General features: G+C 47.5%; 1 protein-coding gene across 1 annotated transcript in view; it reads right to left on the bottom strand.

Annotated features, from left to right (window-relative positions):
* The window catches only part of LOC135515718 (ankyrin repeat and sterile alpha motif domain-containing protein 1B-like), a 358,368-nt gene that overhangs the window by 196,303 nt on the left and 140,179 nt on the right, over positions 1-21,886 (bottom strand). The window contains 1 exon segment of the mRNA XM_064939410.1: positions 18,194-18,325. Coding sequence (XP_064795482.1) covers positions 18,194-18,325 — 132 coding nt within the window.

The raw sequence follows: 21,886 nt of genomic DNA on the forward strand, positions 1-21,886 counted from the left end.
GGATAAGCCAGTGGGAACCAATCTCATGCTAAACTGTATTAGCTAATGTATGAATATTTAACATTGAAATGCCAGGGAAGACGAATAGTGTTGCACATAAAATTAGCGACGGTAACACAATCATAAACTAACTGTGTTGGTCGTATGGATTATAAGAGAGTAATGACACACACATGGTTATGCATGAATACACACACACAAACAAACGTGTGCTCAAATGCACACACAAACACCTGCGTGGATGCACACACACACACACACACACACACACACACACACACACACACACACACACACACACACACACACACACACACACACACACACACACACACAATGCATCAACCATAAATACGAGCAGAAAAAGCATAATCACATATTTCTGATGAAAAGTCATCAGAGCGCTCAACAAAACAGTGTCTGTCTACACTCGGTTAGTTGTTTTTTTTATCAAATAGATTACATGAAATCGTTTTTTAACAATAGCTAAAGTTTTTAGGCCGACGCCGTCAATCTCTCCTCCTTAATGTTAGCTCCCTGTGTACTTTTAAGGTCCAGCTGTGCTGCCCTGTTCTGAGCCAATTGTAATTTTCCTAAGTCCCTCCTTGTGGCACCTGACCACACGACTGATCAGTAGTCCAGGTCGACCAAACTAGGGCCTGTAGGACCTGCCTTGTTGATATTGTTGTGAAGAAGGCAGAGCAGCACTTTATTTTACAGACAGACCTCTCCCCATCTTAGCCCCTGTTATATCAATATGTCAATAAGTCTTGACCATGTCGATGTGTCGGGCAGCGTTGATCCGTCCCAATCCAACGGACAGATGCTTAGCTCAACTCCATGGCCCATGGGAGCAAGGCGTAGGAGATCGGGGAGGCATTCTGGCCACACATCTATCCGAGAAGATCGGATTCAGCTAGCAAACAGCTTTACCCCCTTTGAGACGGACCTACCAGCCCCAGGAGTCAACATGGATCCTTGGTGTATACCAACAGACGGACCTACCAGCCCCGGGAGTCAGCATGGAGTATACCAACCCCATGGGGAGTCAGCATGGATCCTTGGTGTATACCAACAGACGGACCTACCAGCCCCGGGAGTCAGCATGGATCCTTGGTGTATACCAACAGACGGACCTACCAGCCCCGGGAGTCAGCATGGATCCTTGGTGTATACCAACAGACGGACCTACCAGCCCCGGGAGTCAGCATGGATCCTTGGTGTATACCAACAGACGGACCTACCAGCCCCGGGAGTCAGCATGGATCCTTGGTGTATACCAACAGACGGACCTACCAGCCCCGGGAGTCAGCATGGATCCTTGGTGTATACCGGACCTACCAGCCCCAGTCAGCATGGATCCTTGGTGTATACCAACAGACGGACCAGTCCCGGGAGTCAGCATGGATCCTTGGTGTATACCAACAGACGGACCTACCAGCCCCGGGAGTCAGCATGGATCCTTGGTGTATACCAACAGACGGACCTACCAGCCCCGGGAGTCAGCATGGATCCTTGGTGTATACCAACAGACGGACCTACCAGCCCCGGGAGTCAGCATGGACCCTTGGTGTATACCAACAGACGGACCAACCAGCCCCGGGAGTCAGCATGGATCCTTGGTGTATACCAACAGACGGACCTACCAGCCCCGGGAGTCAGCATGGATCCTTGGTGTATACCAACAGACGGACCTACCAGTCCCGGGAGTCAGCATGGATCCTTGGTGTATACCAACAGACGGACCTACCAGCCCCGGGAGTCAGCATGGATCCTTGTGTGTATACCAACAGACGGACCTACCAGTCCCGGGAGTCAGCATGGATCCTTGGTGTATACCAACAGACGGACCTACCAGCCCCGGGAGTCAGCATGGATCCTTGGTGTATACCAACAGACGGACCTACCAGCCCCGGGAGTCAGCATGGATCCTTGGTGTATACCAACAGACGGACCTACCAGCCCCGGGAGTCAGCATGGATCCTTGGTGTATACAGCCCCCCACGGCCACCACAGTTCAGCAGGTCGTTTCCCCATCGGATTCCATCACCACCACCATCATTGTAGGCAGCTCGATGGTGAGAGATTTTGGCCTGCCTATGGTCTGTCCCCAACCAAGGTCCACTGTTACCCAGGAGCCCATGTCTATGACAACAACTCTCTCCTGCCCAGAGTTCTGGCTTACTACTCCAATATTGACACCATCGTCACTCAGGTAGGTTTTAACTACTTTCGTTTTAAGCAATCTGAGGAACTGAGGGAGGACTACAAACAATGTTTAAGACCCCCGCTACCACAGGGAAGATAATAATCATCAGCTGACTCTTTGCCCTGAATGAGTACCTGAAGAAACAGGAATGTCCTTTTGTGACAAATTTGATTTGCTGTGGGAGCAACCAGCACGTTTTAAAAGAGACGGGATTCACCCTAACCACAGGGGTTCCAGGATTATTTCAAGCAACATCAAACTGTTATAGAGACTGACAGACAGGGCCTGGTATTGCTCCAGTCCCAGAAACATCAAACTGTTATAGAGACTGACAGACAGGGCCTGGTATTGCTCCAGTCCCAGAAACATCAAACTGTTATAGAGACTGACAGACAGGGCCTGGTATTGCTCCAGTCCCAGAAACATCAAACTGTTATAGAGACTGACAGACAGGGCCTGGTATTGCTCCAGTCCCAGAAACATCAAACTGTTATAGAGACTGACAGACAGGGCCTGGTATTGCTCCAGTCCCAGAAACATCAAACTGTTATAGAGACTGACAGACAGGGCCTGGTATTGCTCCAGTCCCAGAAACATCAAACATCAAACTCCCAGAAACATCAAACTGTTATAGAGACTGACAGACAGGGCCTGGTATTGCTCCAGTCCCAGAAACATCAAACTGTTATAGAGACTGACAGACAGGGCCTGGAAACATCAAACTGTTTGCTCCAGTCCCAGCAACATCAAACTGTTTTAGAGACTGACAGACAGGGCCTGGTATTGCTCCAGTCCCAGAAACATCAAACTGTTATAGAGACTGACAGACAGGGCCTGGTATTGCTCCAGTCCCAGCAACATCAAACTGTTTTAGAGACTGACAGACAGGGCCTGGTATTGCTCCAGTCCCAGAAACATCAAACTGTTATAGAGACTGACAGACAGGGCCTGGTATTGCTCCAGTCCCAGAAACATCAAACTGTTATAGAGACTGACAGACAGGGCCTGGTATTGCTCCAGTCCCAGAAACATCAAACTGTTATAGAGACTGACAGACAGGGCCTGGTATTGCTCCAGTCCCAGAAACATCAAACTGTTTTAGAGACTGACAGACAGGGCCTATTGCTCCAGTCCCAGAAACATCAAACTGTTTAGAGACTGACAGACAGGGCCAGTCCCAGAAACATCAAACTGTTATAGAGACTGACAGACAGGGCCTGGTATTGCTCCAGTCCCCAACATCAAACTGTTTTAGAGACTCAAAGAATAACTGACAGACAGGGCCTGGATTGCTCCAGTCCCAGAAACATCAAACTAGAGACTGACAGAAAGGGCCTGGTCATTTCCAGTCCCAGAAACATCAAACTGTTATAGAGACTATAGAGTAACCAGTCCCAGAAACATCAAACTGTTATAGAGACTGACAGACAGGGTCTGGTACTGATTGTCAGAATAAGCAACAGAGGACTTGGAAACCATATCAACTCCTACAGAAATGGCTGGTCATTTGTTTTATTTTTTTATGTAACCAGGCAAGTCAGTTAAGAACAAATTCTTATTTACAATTACGGCCTAGGAACAGTGGGTTAACTGCCTTGTTCAGGGGCAGAACGACAGATTTTACCTTCTCAGCTCGGGGATTCGATCTAGCAACCTTTCAGTTACTGGCCCAACGCACTATCCACCTGCCGCCCCAAGCTGTTCCTGCGTGTGTCTCTTCACAGTCCCCGCTGTTCCATTAGGTGTAGTTTTACCTGATTTTTAAATCTGATTCTACTGCTTGCATCAGTTACCTGTATAGACCACCAAAGTACTGCCCAATTTGCTTTATTGATTTCTCTGAACTATTCTCTATTGTCCTTGATAACTATGATAAAATCATTGTGTTGGGCGATTTTAATATTCATGTTGACAAAGAGACTGAGGCCAAGGCCATTGACCGTATTAATCTTTTGAACTCTATGGACTTTATCTAACATGTTACCGGGCTCACACATAACCGCGACCACACTCTGGACCTGGTTATTACCAAGGGGCTTTCTACTGGGCACACCCATAACCGCGACTACACTCTGGACCTGGTTATTACCGAGGGGCTTTCTAATGGGCCCACCCATAACCGCGACCATACTCTGGACCTGGTTAACTGAGCCCACCCATAACCGCGACAACACTCTGGACCTGGTTATCACCGAGGGGCTTTCTACTGGGCCCACCCATAACCGCGACAACACTCTGGACCTGGTTATTACCAAGGGGCTTTCTACTGGGCCCACCCATAACCGCGACCACACTCTGGACCTGGGTATTACCGAGGGGCTTTCTACTGGGCCCACCCATAACCGCGACAACACTCTGGACCTGGTTATTACCGAGGGGCTTTCTACTGGACCCACCCATAACCGCGACCACACTCTGGACCTGGTTATTACCCGAGGGGCTTTCTACTGGGCCCACCCATAACCGCGACAACACTCTGGACCTGGGTATTACCGAGGGGCTTTCTACTGGGCCTACCCATAACCGCGACAACATTCTGGACCTGGTTATCACCGAGGGGCTTTCTACTGGGCCCACCCATAACCGCGACCATACTCTGGACCTGGTTATTACCAAGGGGCTTTCTACTGGGCCTACCCATAACCGCGACAACACTCTGGACCTGGTTATTACCAAGGGGCTTTCTACTGGGCCTACCCATAACCGCGACAACACTCTGGACCTGGTTTTTACCAAGGGTCTTTCTACTGACATATCCTCTATTGGTGATGTTGCTTTATCTGATCACCACTCCATGTTTTTTACTACCTTGCTGCCCATAGTGCAGTGTAATACTGAAGGCATTATTAAGAAACACTATCTTACCTGACATTGATACAGATGTTATTGAGTGTATGAACAACACTCCACCACCTATTCTGCCTTCTTCTTGTGATGATTTATCTGATAACTTTAATAGCATATTAAAAGGCAACCATTGATGCCATAGCTCCAGTAAAGTTGAAAAAGGCCTCGTCCAAACAGAGATGAGGGAGGAAACTAATACATTTAATTGTGCGGAAGTGGAGAAAGTCAAAGTTACAGGTCCTTTATGATATTCAGAGAGAGCGTCTTGGCTTGTATAACAAGGCAATTAGAAATGCCAGACGGGCTCATTTTTCTAACTTGATCACTATTCATCTGAATAATTAGACAGTGCTCTTCCTGACCATTGATGGCCTGACAAATCCTACCCTCGCAAACCTATGTGAACCTTCTTCTACATCTAAATGTGATGAGTTTGCGGCATATTTCAGAGACAAGATAAACATTAGGCTGGGTATCAGTCAACCAAGACCTGTTTGATGAGCCTACCACGTAAAGGCATTATGGATGTATTTTTCCTGGTTGACACAGACATGCTCAGGAAAGTGATATCACAACTTAAGCCTTCTACCTGCCTTCTCGATCCTATCCCCACCACCTTCTGCAAAACAGTTTTTAATTGCATATGTGAAGAAGTGAAAGCAGTTGTTAATCACTTCACAGGCACCTTCCCCACTGCACTAATAACTGCTATGTGGTGAAACCCCTTCTGAAGAAAAGTAATCTAGATTCTTCAGCTCTCTGCAATTTTCCGGCAATCTCCAACCTTCCATTCTTAAGTAAAATTCTTGAGAAATGAGTCTTCAACCAGCAAATGTTTTTTTTTTGTGGCAATTTATAAAAAAAATCCAATGTGGTATTCGGGCCCACCACAGCACAGAGACAGTCTTAGTTAAAGAGGTAAATTATCTTAAAGCCAACACAGATGCCAAACAGCTCTCTGTCCTTTAGGACCTCCTTTAAGACCTATTTAACCAGTCGAGGGTTGTGGCGTTCCACAACGTTCGATTTTGGGTCTGGTACTGTTCAGTTTATATATGTTACCCCTTGGCAGCGTTATCAGAAAGCACAGCATTGATTTTCACTGCTATGCAGACACAACTTTGTGTTTCTGTGTTACCAGAGGATTTTAGTTTTACGGATAATTTATTTGACTGTATTAGTGATTTAAATACTTCGATGGCTCACAACTTCCTCCAACTAAATCAAGACAAGAACAAGGTACTTATTGTTGGAGCCAAAGCACAGAGAGAAAATCTGGGGGCACATTTTAATTCAAGGGCAAGACAGATAAAACACCAGGTAAAAAACGAGGTGTTATTTTAGATTCTAAACTCAATTTCGAATCAAACATTAGGAATGTGACCAATATATTTTTACCACTTGAGGAACATTGCCAAGGTGTTGCCGTTTCTCTCTCAGGCTGATAGAGAGAGACTCATCCATGCTTTTATTACAAGCAGGCTTGACTCCTGTAATGCTCTCCTGTCTGGTGAGTTTTAGAACTCATTTCTATTGGTTTGTAAATCAATCCACGATTGTGCACCTCAATATATGTCAGACATGCTTTTAATTTATGTACCCAGTAGGTCGCTCAGGTCCTCTGTTACTGACCTTTTAACCATCCCAAAGCCTCGGACCAAGAGGCATAGAGAGGCAGCCTTTAAACTATCCCAAAGCCTAGGACCAAGAGGCATAGAGAGGCAGCCTTTTAACTATCCCAAAGCCTCGGACCAAGAGGCATAGAGGCAGCCTTTAAACTATCCCAAAGCCTAGGACCAAGAGGCATAGAGAGGCAGCCTTTTAACCATCCCAAAGCCTCGGACCAAGAGTCATAGAGAGGCAGCCTTTTAACTATCCCAAAGCCTCGGACCAAGAGGCATAGAGAGGCAGCCTTTTAACTATCCCAAAGCCTAGGACCAAGAGGCATAGAGAGGCAGCCTTTTAACTATCCCAAAGCCTCGGACCAAGAGGCATAGAGAGGCAGTTACTATGCCCCCAGCCTCTGGAATAGTCTGCCAGAGAACCCGAGGAAGGTCGAAACTGGACATATTTAAAAGAGATCTTAAAACTCACCTTTTTAGCTTTGCTTTTCCTTAGGGAGCTTTTTAGTCATTCAGTTTAATTTGATATTTTATCCTCTTATGTTGTTGTAATGTAAATATGTTTTTATCTTCATAGTTTTCTCCTGTGAAGCACATTGTGTTGCATTCCCTGTCTGAAAGCTTGATTTGATACTTAATGCATTCCATGTCTGAAAGCTTGATTTGATACATAATGCATTCCATGTCTGAAAGCTTGATTTGATACATAATGCATTCCATGTCTGAAAGCTTGGTTTGATACTTAATGCATTCCATGTCTGAAAGCTTGGTTTGATACTTAATGCATTCCATGTCTGAAAGCTTGATTTGATACATAATGCATTCCATGTCTGAAAGCTTGGTTTGATACTTAATGCATTCCATGTCTGAAAGCTTGGTTTGATACTTAATGCATTCCATGTATGAAAGCTTGGTTTGATACTTAATGCATTCCATGTATGAAAGCTTGGTTTGATACTTAATGCATTCCATGTCTGAAAGCTTGGATTGATACTTAATGCATTCCATGTCTGAAAGCTTGATTTGATACTTAATGCATTCCATGTATGAAAGCTTGGTTTGATACTTAATGCATTCCATGTCTGAAAGCTTGGTTTGATACTTAATGCATTCCATGTATGAAAGCTTGGTTTGATACTTAATGCATTCCATGTCTGAAAGCTTGGATTGATACTTAATGCATTCCATGTCTGAAAGCTTGATTTGATACATAATGCATTCCATGTCTGAAAGCTTGATTTGATACATAATGCATTCCATGTCTGAAAGCTTTGGTTTGATACTTAATGCATTCCATGTCTGAAAGCTTGGTTTGATACTTTGATACGTTCACAAATGTTCTCTATCCAACCTCACTGAGCTCGAGCTGTTTTGCAAGGAGGAATGGGAAAAAATTTCAGTCTCTCGATGTGCAAAACTGATAGAGACATACCCCAAGCGACTTACAGCTGTAATCGCAGCAAAAGGTGGCGCTACAAAGTATTAACTTAAGGGGGCTGAATAATTTTGCATGCCCAATTTTTCAGTTTTTGATTTGTTAAAAAAGTTTGAAATATCCAATAAATGTCGTTCCACTTCATGATTGAGTCCCACTTGTTGTTGATTCTTCACAAAAAAATACAGTTTTATATCTTTATGTTTGAAGCCTGAAATGTGTCAAAAGGTCGCAAAGTTCAAGGGGGCCGAATACTTTCGCAAGGCACTGTAAAAATCCTACAATGTGATTTTCTGGATTTTTTTTCTCATTTTGTCTGTCATAGTTGAAGTGTATCTATGATGAAAATTACAGGCCTCTCATCTTTTTAAGTGGGAGAACTTGCACAATTGGTGGCTGACTAAATACTTTTTTGCCCCACTGTACATTACTTTTACATTGTAACGTTAGTCACTTAGCAGAGACGCTTATCCAGAGCAACTTACAGGAGCAATTAGGGTTAAGTGCCTTGCTCAAGGGCACATCGGGTTTCGACCCAGCACATTGGAACACTCCAACCAGTGTGTTCTATGGAATAAACCATCACACAATTCATCCAGGGGTGTTTCTCAATGACCAATTTAAATAACAATAGTCACATATTCAAGTGTATTGAAGTCTGTATAAGAACAAAGTGGAAAGTTATATTTCATCAAAACAATTTGACCTTGGTTATGACTGATATGAAACTCAAACATCTGACCCCACCTCTTCCTCATCCTCTGTTCCCCAAGACTCTCTCTTTTATCAGACCTCCAGAACCTCTGTTCTGTCATTTTCCCATCGAGGACACAGTTATCTGCAACCCTGAGGGCAACACACAAACACACAGACACTCCCAGCGGTTCTAAGAATCCCAAGGGTAGTGCCTGACAATGTCAGCAGAATGTTCTAGCGAGATGAGGAAAGGATGGCAGGGCGTGACAAGGTCACTACAGCTTACTATGACTGCAGTGGTCACTACAGCTTACTATGACTGCAGCATTGGTCACTACAGCTTACTATGACTGCAGCATTGGTCACTACAGCTTACTATGACTGCAGCATTGGTCACTACAGCTTACTATGACTGCAGCATTGGTCACTACAGCTTACTATGACTGCAGCATTGGTCACTACAGCTTACTATGACTGCAGCATTGGTCACTACAACTTACTATGACTGCAGCATTGGTCACTACAGCTTACTATGACTGCAGCATTGGTCACTACAGCTTACTATGACTGCAGCATTGGTCACTACAGCTTACTATGACTGCAGCATTGGTCACTACAGCTTACTATGACTGCAGCATTGGTCACTACAGCTTACTATGACTGCAGCATTGGTCACTACAGCTTACTATGACTGCAGCATTGGTCACTACAGCTTACTATGACTGCAGCATTGGTCACTACAGCTTACTATGACTGCAGCATTGGACACACACCCTTCCAGCTCCAATCATTTACCCTGGATTCTCCCAACCTGCACTGTATTGTGTTGTTGTTGAATTGAACCTTTATTTAACTAGGCAAGTCAGTTAAGAATACATTCTTAATTACAATGATGGCCTGCACCGGTCTAACCCGGACAACGCCGAACCAATGGTGCGCAGCCCTATGGGACTCCCAATCACGGCCGGTTGTGATACAGCCTGGATTTGAACTAGGATGTCTGTAGTGACGCCTCTAGCACTGTGATGCAGTGCTTTAGACCGGTGCACCACTCGGGAGCACTAGGCCCAATTTGCGTGCGTACAGCCGTGCAGCGTGCAGCCATGCATTCCTGTGCGTATGTGTGTGGGTGTGTGTTTCCGTATGCGTGTGTGTCTGATATTGCGCAGTGCTCTGACGCACCTGATCTGGTACAGATTTGTCAATGGTTGTGGTGGGCGGATATCCCACGCCTGCTACTTTATGAATTTCCATGTTGCCTAGCAACCGTGTGAAACCTTTGCCTTCCCTCTCTCCCACCATCTCTCTCCATCGTTCTCTCAGCAGGGGCTCCACAGTGAAAAAGTTCATACCTTTTTTCCTCTAAGCCGTACTTTCAGCTGAAGGAACACCGCACCGCTTTACCAAACACACACACCTAAAATGGTCCTTGGTTGTCATGGCATCAGTCTGCGTTCACATGGAGAGGACAGAGGATCCACGTCTGTGTGACAAGAGAGATGGAACCCCCTCCACTCAAACACACATATGCAAGACATGCGACAGAGAATGACACGTTTTCCCCCCTTCTCAATGCCCATATATAGGAACTGTGGCAATGAAAGAGGGTTGGGGTTGCTCCTGTGGCTGTCTCTCTCACACACGCACGCACGCACGCACACACACACACACACACACACACACACACACACACACACACACACACACACACACACACACACACACACACACACACACAGCAGCCTTTTACAGTCACCCTCTGCAGCATACATCAGAGTACAGTCCGTCTCTCTGACTGACAGCTTGAGTGACAGCTGAGACCTCGCTACCACGACGATCGATACAGCGATTAACACACTTCTGTCAGACAGTGAGAGAGAAATGTGGAGAAAGAGATATGGGCTGATGTAGAGAAGGAGAGAGAGAGATGGGGGGTGATGTAGGGAAGGAGAGAGAGAGATGTGGGCTGATGTAGGGAAGGAGAGAGAGAGATGGGGGTGATGTAGGGAAGGAGAGAGAGAGATGGGGGTGATGTAGGGAAGGAGAGAGAGATGATGGGGGTGATGTAGGGAAGGAGAGAGAGAGATGATGGGTGATGTAGGGAAGGGAGAGAGAGAGATGGGGGTGATGTAGGGAAGGAGAGAGAGATGGGGGTGATGTAGGGAAGGAGAGAGAGAGATGTAGGGAAGGAGGGGGATGATGTAGGGAAGGAGAGAGAGAGATGGGGGTGATGTAGGGAAGGAGAGAGAGATGGGGGTGATGTGGGGGCTGATGTAGGGAAGGAGAGAGAGATGGGGTTGATGTAGGGAAGGAGAGAGAGATGTGGGGTGATGTAGGGAAGGGAGAGAGAGAGATGGGGGTGATGTAGGGAAGGAGAGAGAGAGGGGGTAGGGAAGGAGAGAGAGAGATGGGGGTGATGTAGGGAAGGAGAGAGAGAGATGGGGGTGATGTAGGGAAGGAGAGAGAGAGATGGGGGCTGATGTAGGGAAGGGAAGAGAGAGAGAGATGGGGTGATGTAGGGAAGGAGAGAGAGAGATGGGGGTGATGTAGGGAAGGAGAGAGAGAGATGGGGGTGATGTAGGGAAGGAGAGAGAGATGGGGGTGATGTAGGGAAGGAGAGAGAGAGATGGGGGTGATGTAGGGAAGGAGAGAGAGAGATGGGGGGAAGGAGAGAGAGAGATGGGGGTGATGTAGGGAAGGGAGAGAGAGATGGGGGTGATGTAGGGAAGGAGAGAGAGAGATGGGGGATGTGATGGAGGGAAGATGGGGGTGATGTAGGGAAGGAGAGAGAGAGATGGGGTGATGTAGGGAGAGAGAGATGGGGGTGATGTAGGGAAGGAGAGAGAGATGGGGGTGATGTAGGGAAGGAGAGAGAGAGATGGGGGTGATGTAGGGAAGGAGAGAGAGATGGGGGTGATGTAGGGAAGGAGAGAGAGAGATGGGGGTGATGTAGGGAAGGAGAGAGAGATGGGGTTGATGTGGGGGAGATGTGGGCTGATGGGAAAGGAGAGAGATGGGGGTGATGTAGGGAAGGGGGAGATGTGGGGGGTGAAGGAGAGAGAGAGAGATGGGGGTGATGTAGGGAAGGAGAGAGAGAGATGGGGGTGATGTAGGGAAAGGAGAGAGAGAGATGTAGGGAAGGGGGTGATGTAGGGAAGGAGAGAGAGATGGGGGTGATGTAGGGAAGGAGAGAGAGAGATGGGGGTGATGTAGGGAAGGAGAGAGAGAGATGGGGGTGATGTAGGGAAGGAGAGAGAGAGATGGGGGTGATGTAGGGAAGGGAGAGAGAGATGGGGGTGATGTAGGGAAGGAGAGAGAGAGATGGGGGTGATGTAGGGAAGGAGAGAGAGAGATGGGGGATGGGGGCTGATGTAGGGGGAAGAGAGAGAGAGAGATGGGGGCTGATGGGGGGGAGGGAAGAGAGAGAGAGATGGGGGTGATGTAGGGAAGGAGAGAGAGAGATGGGGGTGATGTAGGGAAAGAGAGATGAGGGAAGGAGATGGGGGTGATGTAGGGAAGAGAGAGAGATGGGGGTGATGTAGGGAAGGAGAGAGAGAGATGGGGGGTGATGTAGGGAAGGAGAGAGATGGGGGAGATGGGGGTGATGTAGGGAAGGAGAGAGAGAGATGGGGGTGATGTAGGAAGGGAATGGGGGTGATGAGGGAAGAGAGAGATGGGGGCTGATGTAGGGAAGGAGAGAGAGATGGGGGTGATGTAGGGAAGAGAGAGAGAGAGATGGGGGTGATGTAGGGAAGGAGAGAGAGAGAGAGATGGGGGTGATGTAGGGAAGGAGAGAGAGAGATGGGGGGTAATGTAGAGAAGGAGAGAGAGAGATGGGGGTGATGTAGGGAAGGAGAGAGAGAGATGGGGGTGATGTAGGGAAGGAGAGGAGAGATGGGGGTGATGAGGAGATGGGGGCTGATGTAGGGAAGGAGAGAGATGGGGGCTGATGTAGGGAAGGGAAGGAGAGAGAGAGATGGGGGTGATGTAGGGAAGGAGAGAGAGAGATGGGGGTGATGTAGGGAAGGAGAGAGAGAGATGGGGGGAAGGGGAGAGAGAGATGGGGGTGATGTAGGGAAGGAGAGAGAGATGGGGGTGATGTAGGGAAGGAGAGAGAGAGATGGGGGTGATGTAGGGAAGGAGAGAGATGTAGGGAAGGAGAGAGAGGGGGTGATGTAGGGGAGAGAGATGGGGGTGATGTAGGGAAGGAGAGAGAGAGATGGGGGTGATGTAGGGAAGGAGAGAGAGATGGCGGGTGATGTAGGGAAGGAGAGAGAGATGGGGGTGATGTAGGGGGAAGGAGAGAGATGATGATGGGGGGTGATGTAGGGGGAAGAGAGAGAGATGGGGGTGATGTAGGGAATGAGAGAGATGGGGGTGATGATGGGGGTGATGTAGGGAAGGAGAGAGAGATGGGGGTGATGTAGGGAAGGAGAGAGAGATGGGGGGGGTGATGGTGATGGGAAGGAGAGAGAGAGATGGGGGTGATGTAGGGAAGAGAGAGATGGGGGTGATGGGGGTGATGTAGGGAAGGAGAGAGAGAGATGGGGGCTGATGTAGGGAAGGAGAGAGAGATGGGGGTGATGTAGGGAAGGAGAGAGAGAGATGGGGGGTGATGTAGGGAAGGAGAGAGAGATGGGGGTGATGTAGGGAAGGAGAGAGAGATGGGGGTGATGTAGGGAAGGAGAGAGAGATGGGGGGTGATGTAGGGAAGGAGAGAGAGATGGGGGTGATGTAGGGAAGGAGAGAGAGAGATGTGGGGGTGATGTAGGGAAGAGAGAGAGATGGGGGTGATGTAGGGAAGGAGAGAGAGATGGGGGGGTGATGTGATGTAGGGAAGGGGAGAGAGAGATGGGGGTGATGTAGGGAAGGAGAGAGATGGGGGTGATGTAGGGAAGGAGAGAGAGAGATGGGGGTGATGGGGGAAGAGAGAGAGAGATGGGGGCTGATGTAGGGAAGGGGGAGATGGGGGTGATGAGGGAAGGAGAGAGATGGGGGGTGATGTAGGGAAGGAGAGAGAGATGGGGGTGATGTAGGGAAGGAGAGAGAGATGGGGGTGATGTAGGGAAGGAGAGAGATGGGGGTGATGTAGGGAAGGAGAGAGAGATGGGGGTGATGTAGGGAAGGAGAGAGAGAGAGATGGGGGCTGATGTAGGGAAGGAGAGAGAGAGAGATGGGGGGTGATGTAGGGAAGGAGAGAGAGATGGGGGCTGAGGCCAAGGGGAAAGAAAGTTGTGGAGAAAAAGCGAAGAAGTGAAACCGAGTGGAAAGTGAGAGAGAGACATTTCACCACTTAAAAATAGGAAGAGAACAGAGCCCAGTGGGACTGCCATCACTATGACAATCTGACAAACCGGACGGATGAGAGGAGGAAGGAGAGAAGAACAGATGGAGAGAAGGAGGAGAGAAAAAGGGAGGGAGACTGAGGAGGTGTGGAGTAAGTATGCTTTGGTGGTGGACATTGGTGCAGAAAATGCGTTCTTACTTTCAATTTAACCTCTAAAATTAAACAATACAGATGGATATTTTGTGAAGATTGTGTTGAGTAATTGATTGGTTGAACAAACACTTTGAAAGTTCCAGGACTAGTTGAAGCATCCTGTTATAAGTAATATGATTCCCTTGTTGAGAGGCCACCGTGACAAACCAATCAGGAGGGAGCTGATTGCCTTGGGGACAGGGAGAGCAGGTGTGGGGAGAATTTTGGGCTAGTTGAAACCAAAATGAGGCTCGCTGAGAACAAAATGTACACACACACACAAAATCCCAAAAGTGGACCCTGCTAATCGGTCAGGGACTCCATCCCAGGCCCATCATCCCCCACCACACAGAGACCCAGGTGTTGATAGATAGTTAACTCTAGCCAGGCTGTGGGCCAGACACAAGGGGAGGGGGGAGGAGGGGGGGCAGATGGAGAGAAGGAGGGGGAAAAGGGGGACAGGAGGGGGAGAGGGAAGAGGGGGGAGACAGGAGGGGGAAATTAAGGGGAAAGAGGGATGGACAGGAGGGGGAGAGGGGAGGGGAAAGGGGGAGACACTGGAGGAAGGAGGGGAGAGAGTGGGAAAAGGGGGAGACAGGAGGGGAGAGAGGGAAAAAGAGGGAGACAGGAGGGGGAGAGAGGGAGTGGGAAAAGAGGGAGACAGGAGGGGAGAGAGAGGGAGAGGGAGACAGGGGAGGGACAGGAGACAGGAGGGAGAGGGAGGGAAAAGAGGGAGACAGGAGGGGAGAGGGGAGGGGAAAGAGGGAGACAGGAGGGGGAGACAGGAGGGGAGAGAGGGGGGGGAGAAAAGGGGAGACAGGAGGGGGAGGGAGACAGGGGGGAGGGGGAAAGAGGGAGACAGGAGGGGGAGAGGAGGGGAGGGGAAAAGAGGGAGACAGGAGGGGAGAGAGGGAGGGGAGGGAAAGAGGGAGACAGGAGGGGAGAGAGGGAGGGGAAAGAGGGAGACAGGAGGGGGAGAGGGGGGGGAGGGAGACAGGAGGGAGAGAGGGAGGGGAAAAGAGGGAGACAGGAGGGGAGAGAGGGGGGGAAAAGAGGGAGACAGGAGGGGAGAGAGGGAGGGGAAAAGAGGGAGACAGGGGGGGAGAGAGGGAGGGGAAAAGGGAGACAGGAGGGGGGAGACAGGAAAAGGGGAGACAGGAGGGGGAGAGAGGGGGGAGGGGAAAGAGGGAGACAGGAGGGGGAGAGAGGGAGGGGAAAAGAGGGAGACAGGAGGGGGGAGAGGGAGGGAGGGAGACAGGAGGGAGAGGGAGGGGAAAGAGGGGACAGGGGAGAGAGGGAGGGGAAAAGAGGGAGACAGGAGGGGAGAGAGGGAGGGGAAAAGAGGGAGACAGGAGGGGAGAGAGGGAGGGGAAAAGAGGGAGACAGGAGGGGGAGAGAGGGAGGGGAAAAGAGGGAGACAGGAGGGGGAGAGGGAGGGGGAGGGAGACAGGAGGGGAGAGAGGGAGGGGAAAAGAGGGAGACAGGAGGGGAGAGAGGGAGGGAAAAGAGGGAGACAGGAGGGGGGGAGGGAGGGAAGGAGGGGAGACAGGAGGGGGGGAGGAGGGGAGGGGAAAAGAGGGAGACAGGAGGGGAGAGAGGGAGGGGAAAGAGGGAGACAGGAGGGGGAGAGAGGGAGGGGGGAAAAGAGGGAGACAGGAGGGGAGAGAGGGAGGGGAAAAAGGGAGACAGGAGGGAGAGGGAGGGGAGGGAGACAGGAGGGGAGAGAGGGAGGGGAAAAGAGGGAGACAGGAGGGGAGAGAGGGAGGGGAAAAGAGGGAGACAGGAGGGGAGAGAGGGAGGGGAAAAGAGGGAGACAGGAGGGGGAGAGAGGGAGGGGAAAAGAGGGAGACAGGAGGGGGAGAGAGGGAGAGGAAAAGAGGGAGACAGGAGGGAGAGGGAGGGGAAAGAGCTGGCAGAATGGATACTGAGGCTCTTCCCCGTTGTGGAGACAACAAGAAAGAGAAAAATTAAGGGAGAGAGAAAGAGAGAGAGAGAGAAACTAAATGAAGAGAGAAAAAGACATTCAGAAAGATAGTAAGAAAGATAGATAGTCCGAAAGATAGTAAGAAATATACAGTTGAAGTCGGAAGTTTACATACACTTAGGTTGGAGTCATTAAAACTAGTTTTTTAACCACTCCACAAATTTCTTGTTAATATAGTTTTGGCAAGTTGGTTAGGACATCTACTTTGTACATGACAAGAGTAATTCTTCCAACAATTATTTTCAGACAGATTATTTCACTGTATCACAATTCCAGTGGGTCAGAAGTTACCATACACTAAGTTGACTGTGCCTTTAAACAGTTTGGAAAATTCCAGAAAATGATGGCTTTTGATGCTTCTGATAGGCTAATTGACATCATTTGATGTATTTCAAGTGCCTCTTTGATTGACATCATGGGAAAAACAAAAGAAATCAGCCAAGACCTCAAAAAAAAAATTGTAGACATACACAAGTCTGATTCATCCTTGGGAGCAATTTCCAAACGCCTGAAGGTACCACGGCCACTCAGGTACCAAGGTACCACTCAGCAAGGAAGAATCCACTGCTCCAAAACCACCATAAAAAGCCAGACTACGGTTTGTAACTGCACATAGGGACAAAGATCGTACTTTTTGGGGAAATGTCCTCTGGTCTGATAAGACAAAAATAAAACTGTTTGGCCATAATGACCATTGTATGTTTGGAGGAAAAAGGGGGCTTGCAAGCCGAAGAACACCATCCCAACCATGAAGCACGGCAGCGTCATGTTGTGGGGGTGCTTTGCTGCAGGAGGGACTGGTGTACTTCACAAAATAGATGGCCTCATGAGGATGGAAAATTATGTGGATATATTGCAGCAACATCTCAAAGACATCAGTCAGGAAGTTAAAGCTTGGTCGCAAATGAGTCTTCCAAATAGACAATGACCCCAAGCATACTTGGTATTGGAGTGGCCATCACAAAGCCCTGACCTCAATCCCATAGAAAAGTTGTGGGCAGAATTGAAAAAGCAGAATTGAAAAAGCATGTGTGAGCAAGGAGGCCTACAAACCTGACTCAGTTACACCAGCTCTGTCAGGAGGAATGGGCCAAAATTCACTCAACTTATTGTGGGAAGCTTGTAGAGAGCTACCCGAAACGTTTGACCCAAGTTAAACATTTTGAAGGCAATGCTACCAAATACTAATTGAGTGTATGTAAACTTCTGACCTACTGGAAATGTGATGAAATAAATAAAAGCTGAAATACATCATGCTCTCTGCTATTATTCTGACATTTCACATTCTTAAAATAAAGTGGTGATCCTAACTGACCTAAGACAGTGAATGTTTACTACGATTGAATGTCAGGAATTGTGAAAAACCGAGTTTAAATGTATTTGGCTAAGGTGTATGTAAATTCTGACTTCAACTGTAGACAGTCAGAAAGACAGACAGTCAGAAAGACAGACAGTCAGAAAGACAGACAGTCAGAAAGACAAACAGTTAGAAAGACAGACAGTCAGAAAGACAGACAGTCAGAAAGACAGATAGTCAGAAAGACAGATAGTCAGAAAGACAGATCGTGAAAGAGAGCAAGTGGTTGAGAGAGATACTATGTGGTGCTCACGGCAACACAACAACAAACACACACCAAGCGCAAAACGGAAGACGACATCCACTGATCTCTATTAGTCATGGAAATACATAAACATATTGCTACATGGCCCAGCAGAGCTGCATTCTGCTGGGTGATGTATATTAACTGAGGGTTTCAGAGGCAACAAGCCATGCAAACGGGGAAACAGGCCATTAGAGTGACTTATGTTTGAGACAGGGCAATTATAGCATAGTATACTGGCACTCCATAACAATGGTTATCAGTTAAAGTAATGACAGGAGGTGTAGGAATACAAGTGAAAGGGGGAGGTGTGTGCGTACCTGTGACAGGCTGGAGAAGCCCAGGTTGTGACAACCGTTGCAGGGTGTGAGGGCCTCCCAGAACCCAGCAGGGTCACAGCTCTTCTCCCCCTCCTCTTCCTCCTGGGCTGGGGGAAGTGGGGGAGTGGGCCGCTGCAGAGAGATTCAATACACACGGTTCATTTAAAACACACACTCACAACACACACACACACACACACACACACACACACACACACACACACACACACACACACACACACACACACACACAGAATCTCACACAGCCCTACTCCAGATCACTACAGAGAAACACAATACCATATTGAAGATGTAAAAAATGTATTGGTCTGATATGTACGAGGAAGTGAATCCAGATACAGAACTGGAAGTCTTTTGAAAACTATTCATGCAAATTGTTGACAAGCACCTGTTAAGAAACTAACTGTGGAAACTGTTAGATCCTCCTGGATTGATGACGAACTGAAACATTTTATGTTTTAAAGAAATTATGCAAGAGGTGGCAAACAAGTCAGGCTGCTCTGCCGATTGGTCGACATAATGTCAATTGAGAAATGTTGAAACTAAACTAAACAAAAAGAAGAAAGTATTACCAAACAAAGATAAATGACGAAAAACCCAATTCATCTACATCATTCACTGAAGTTGATGGGCCTTTCATAACAAAACCTTTTGGTATTGCCAATCATTTCAATTACTATGTTCACTAGTAGTGGAAAAACTCAGAAGTTAAACAGTAAACCATCATATTTTGGTATAAAGTATTTAATAATGAAGGAGAAGGTTTTCAATTCAGTCAAGTTAGTGTGGGAGAGGTGGAAAAACAGTTTTTATCCATCAATAATGATAAGCCTCCAGGTATAGACAACCTTGATGGTAAACTATTGAATGGTAGCAGACTGTATCACCACCCCTATTGGCTAGATCTTTAACCAAAGCCTGAAGGAGTGTGTGTGTCCACAGGTGTGGAAGGAAGTAAAAGTAATTCCACTGCCTAAAAATAGTAAAGCACCCTTTGCTGGCGCTAACAGCCGCCTAATCAGTTTGCTGCCTATTTTTAGTTAACTGATGGAGATACTTGTGTTTGATCAAATACAACACTATTTTGCAGAGAGCAAGTTAAGTACTGATTCAGCATGCATATAGAGAAGGACACTCAACTTGTACTGCACTGACTCAGATGACTGATTGGATAAAATAAATGGATAATAAGATGATAGTTGGAGCTGTATTGTTAGATTTCAGTGCAGTCTTTGATGTTATTGATCATACATTATTATTTAAAAAACACACTTGGTATGGCTTTACATCACCTGCCAACACATGGTTGGAGAGTTATTTATCCAATAGAACCCAGTGTTCTTCAATGGAATCGTCTTTAACATCAGATCTACAATGAGGTATCCCTCAGGGCAGTTTCCTTGGGCCGTTACTCTTCTCTATTTTAACAAATTATTTGCCGTTGGTCTTACACAAAACTAGAATGCCTACATATGCAGATGATTTCACACTTTACAGCACTCAAAGCCAGTGAGCTCACTGAAATTCTAAATAAGGAAACAGTCAGTAGCAAAACTGCAGCTGGCTCATAAACAAAGCAGAACGCTTAACTGCACATACAGAACTAACATCAACAACATGTATGCCAGTCTTTACTCGTTAAGGGTTGACAAGAGATTAACTGCTTCTCCTAGTTTTAATGAGAAATATTACTGTGACGAAAATACCAGCCTGTCTGCATAATCAAATAACGTTCAGCTCAGACACTCATTCACACCCCACAAGACATACCACCTGGGGTCTCTTCACAGTCCCCAAGTCCAAAACAAATTCACGGCAACGCAGTTTTATACAGAGCCATGATCGCATGTGTGACTTTCCTTGTCTATCAGTGTTTTGTTACTTTGTAATGTTCAGTGTTTTTTGTGGACCCCTGGAAGAGCAGCAACTGCTTCTGCAAAAGCTACTGGGGATACTGACAAACAAATACACACACACGTGCACGCTAACACACACAATATGCCCTTTTCACAGGGTCTGTATTGCCAGGAGGATATATGTTTAGACCGGTCTTGTGAAAGGGGTATTGTCTCCTGATAATACCAGTGACCCAAATGATGCAGAGGGAAAGCCCAAGGTCCCAGTGAGATTGAGAGGCAGAGAGGCAGGGGAAATAGAGAAAGAGCAAGACAGGAACAGAGAGAGGGAAAGAATGATAGAGAGGGGCAGATGGAGTAAGGAGGAGAGGGAGAGACATTTCTGTAGAAAATAAATGGAAGAACCAGAAGGTCAGCAGTCTTATGAGATTGTGAAAAGACTAAACAAAATGAAATATAGACATACTCTACAAAACACACAATAATCATCTCTCTCACACACACACACACACCACACTTCAGGTCTATTAGATGGGCTTAACACTGATACCATTATTATTTTTCCATGTCCCAAATTGGACCCTATTCCCTACATACTAGGGCACTACTTTGATCTAGAAAGGGTGCCATAAACACTGCCAGAAAGGGTTCCATTTGGGACACAGGCTTCAACATGGACCCAGGCAGCCAGGTCCTTCCAGGTCTGCTCAGTTGAATGATGATACACTCATTTGGTGGAATAATATTAGCATGTGCTATCTAATGAATATTTCTTGTTCTCTGTTGAACGGTAGAGGTGATTTGTCAGAGCTAGGCCCTTTGGAAGCCTGGGGGTAGAGTCGTTGGACTCCTTGACACCACAGTACTATGTTTAGTGGGGAAAAAGCTGGTTGTTGTGTGCTACTATTAAGGTAGTTTGGGCTTGACTGTGTTGTCAATTGTCAATGGTCATCTTACAATCACACGTGACAAGGCCATGTCGGTACGGGCCACCAAGGCCATGTCGGTACGGGCCACCAAGGCCATGTCGGTACGGGCCACCAAGGCCATGTCGGTACGGGCCACCAAGTCCATGTCGGTACGGCCACCAAGGCCATGTCGGTACGGGCCACCAAGGCCATGTCGGTACGGGCCACCAAGACCATGTCGGTACGGGCCACCAAGTCCATGTCTGTACCGGCCACCAAAGCCATGTCGGTACGGCGCACCAATGATGTCACATCATTATTAAACAAACATGATGAACACCTATCTGTGACCTGGCTGTTGACTTGTTCTATTCAGTAACCAGCGTGTGGATTTGTTGCCAAGAGGCTTCGCTACAAGCCAGCAAGGCCCTTCTGTAGTGTACAGCAGATGTAGTGAGGAGGGCAGTGGGCTACACACATAGACATCCAACACTTTGTCTATGGTTATACCTCAGCTCTGGAACCAGGAAGTTGATGAGTGTGTCCTACAGCAGATATGGGAGGTGACCATGTTTTTATTCATCAGTCTGTCTGATGGACAGATGCTGCATCACTCTCTGACATTTACAGTGTGCCATTCTAATGGAGGTGCATGCATACCAATGAGCACATAGGCCTGTATGGGCGCAGGGGACATATTCACACATCCAGATCCGTAGAGAACCATACAAATAAGTACGACACACACACATACAGACACTGACCATGAAGACACAAAATCTAATACATACTGTTCGTAACCCTCTCCATTACATGTGCTCTCTCTGTGTGTGTGTGTGTGTGTTGCGCCTACATCGTCGCCCTCAGTGTGTGACTGATTGAGACGTGTTTGTGCTCCTATTAAACCA

The sequence above is a fragment of the Oncorhynchus masou genome, chromosome 27, assembly GCF_036934945.1.
Source record: "Oncorhynchus masou masou isolate Uvic2021 chromosome 27, UVic_Omas_1.1, whole genome shotgun sequence".
Taxonomy (NCBI): Eukaryota; Metazoa; Chordata; class Actinopteri; order Salmoniformes; family Salmonidae; genus Oncorhynchus; species Oncorhynchus masou.